At 64.2% G+C, this 2,133-nt stretch overlaps 1 protein-coding gene across 1 annotated transcript; it reads right to left on the bottom strand.

The window, feature by feature from the left end:
* Window positions 1-789: 789 nt before the first annotated feature.
* Window positions 790-2,133, bottom strand: FOXD2 (forkhead box D2). The gene is given in 3 exon segments (XM_058030444.1): window positions 790-1,296; window positions 1,298-1,341; window positions 1,344-2,133. Coding segments are annotated over 3 exon segments (1,341 nt in total).

Genomic DNA, 2,133 nt, shown 5'->3' with positions numbered 1-2,133 from the left:
TTTAAACGTACATTTGAATGTCTAATTGAGAAAAAAAATAAAAGGGAAAAAAAACCCCGCAGTCCTGAGTTTCACCGACTTTTCTTCTTCTCAAAAACAAAGAAACCTTAAACAGTGCCTTTTCAAACCAAACCCGAAGCTTCAAAGAAACTAAAAATAAGATCGGACCATTAAAATATTTTCTTTGAGAGCAGGGGAGAGACGGGCACACATGGCAAAAGCACCCGGCACGGAGACGTGCAGGAACCCGACCGGGCTCGCTGCGAGCGGCGCCGTCCGCAGCTCCCCCGGCCCATCTGGGGACCCCGCGGAAAACCCGCACCTCTCAAAGGAAACATTTCCGACCCCGAGACCGCTTCGTTCTTCACATGCCCCCCTCTGCCCCTCACACGGCGTTGCGTGTTCGAGCAGCCCAGGTCCCAGCTTATGTTACGGCCGCTTTATAAACACGCTTTGGCGCTTGTAGGACCAAATCGTGTTGTTCTTTCCCTCCTCCCGCCCTCCCGATTTGTTGGATTATTATTTTTTTTTTTTTTTTTCCGAGCAAAGAGAGACAAACAGATCTGGATGCCACTGAGCCTGGAAATTAAGTAAAAGTTTAAAAAAAAAAAAAAAAAAAAAAAAAAAGGAAATATTTCCTACCTTAAAACACAACAGGAGGAGATGGGGGGGGACACGGGGAGAGGGAAGGGGAGCAGTTTCGGAGGAGCGGGGGAGAGCTGGAAAGGGGCCGTTTGCTTCGCTACTCTCCCCCCCATCCCCCTCCCCTTCCCCAGTCCCCAGCACACTTTAAAAATGACAGCTGCTGAGGGTTGTGATTTTACTGGAAAAGTTCTGGGCCGGCTGGAGGAGCGGCTCGTGTGCCAGGCTGACCTGGGGCTGTGCCGGGGCCAAGGCGGGGCTGAGCACGGCCAGGACCTGCGCCGGGGGGCCCGCCTGGCCGGCGGGGTAGGGCGCGGCGGGCGCGACGCTGGGGTTGGTGCTGGGCGGCGGGGGCACGGCCCCCCCGATGATGTTGTCTATGGAAAAAGAGGGCCGGGAGGGGTGGTTGGTGCCGCCGCTGCCGCCGCCGCCGCCGCCGCCGGCGGGCGAGGGGTCCGGCTTGAGGGTCTGGAGGAGGGCGGCGGGCAGGGCGGTGGGGCTCAGCTGGGGGTGGTAGAAGGACTTCCTGCAGTTCAGCTCGCCGCCCAGGAAGGAGGGCAGCCCCGAGGCGGCGGAGAAGACGGAGGCGGCGGCGGGAGGCGGCGGAGCCGGTAACGGGCAGTGCGGCGCCGGGAAGGGGAAGGCGCCCGCGGCGCCGCCGCCTCCGCCGCCGGGATGGTGGTGGTGGTGGTGGGGGTAACCCTGGAGCTGCAGGCCGTAGTTGTAGCCGTAAGGTCCGTAGGCGAAGCCGGGCAGGAAGGCGGCGGGGTCGGCGGCCCCGGCCCGCAGCAGCAGCTCGGGGTGCGGCGGGTGCAGCTGCTGCTGCCGCTTGAAGCGCTTCCTCCGCCGCAGGAAGCTCCCGTTGTCGAACATGTCGGCGGACTCGGGGTCCAGCGTCCAGTAGTTGCCCTTGCCCGGGTTGCCGGGCTCCCGGGGGATCTTGACGAAGCAGTCGTTGAGGGAGAGGTTGTGGCGGATGCTGTTCTGCCAGGCGGGGAACTTCTCCCGGTAGTACGGGAAGCGCCCGCTGATGAACTCGCAGATCTCGCTCAGCGTCAGCCGCTTCTTGGGGCTCTGCAGGATGGCCATGGTGATGAGGGCGATGTAGGAGTAGGGCGGCTTCACCAGCGGGTTCTTCCCTCCCGCGCCGCCGCCGCCGCCGCCCGCGGGCGCCTTCTCGCCGGGCGCGGCGCCGCGGGCGCAGGCGGGCTCCGAGCCGCCGGCGGGGGACAGCCGCTCCGGGGACCCCCCCATGCGCGCCTTGGCGGCCCCGCTCCGCGCCAGCGCCAGCCCCAGCGGATCGCCGCCGTCCTCCTCGTCCTCCTCCTCCTCGTCCTCGTCGTCCTCCTCCTCCTCGCTGTACTTGCCCCCATCCTGGGGCGGGCCCACCACGTCGATATCCGCGTCCTCCACCTCGGAGAGCGGCTCTTCCTCCGGGGAGCGCTCGGACATGATCCCGCAGCCGCCGCCGCCGCTGCTGCCCAAAGTCAT

Source organism: Melospiza georgiana, chromosome 9 (assembly GCF_028018845.1).
Source record: "Melospiza georgiana isolate bMelGeo1 chromosome 9, bMelGeo1.pri, whole genome shotgun sequence".
Taxonomy (NCBI): domain Eukaryota; kingdom Metazoa; phylum Chordata; class Aves; order Passeriformes; family Passerellidae; genus Melospiza; species Melospiza georgiana.
This window is presented reverse-complemented; position numbering and strand designations above follow the sequence as displayed.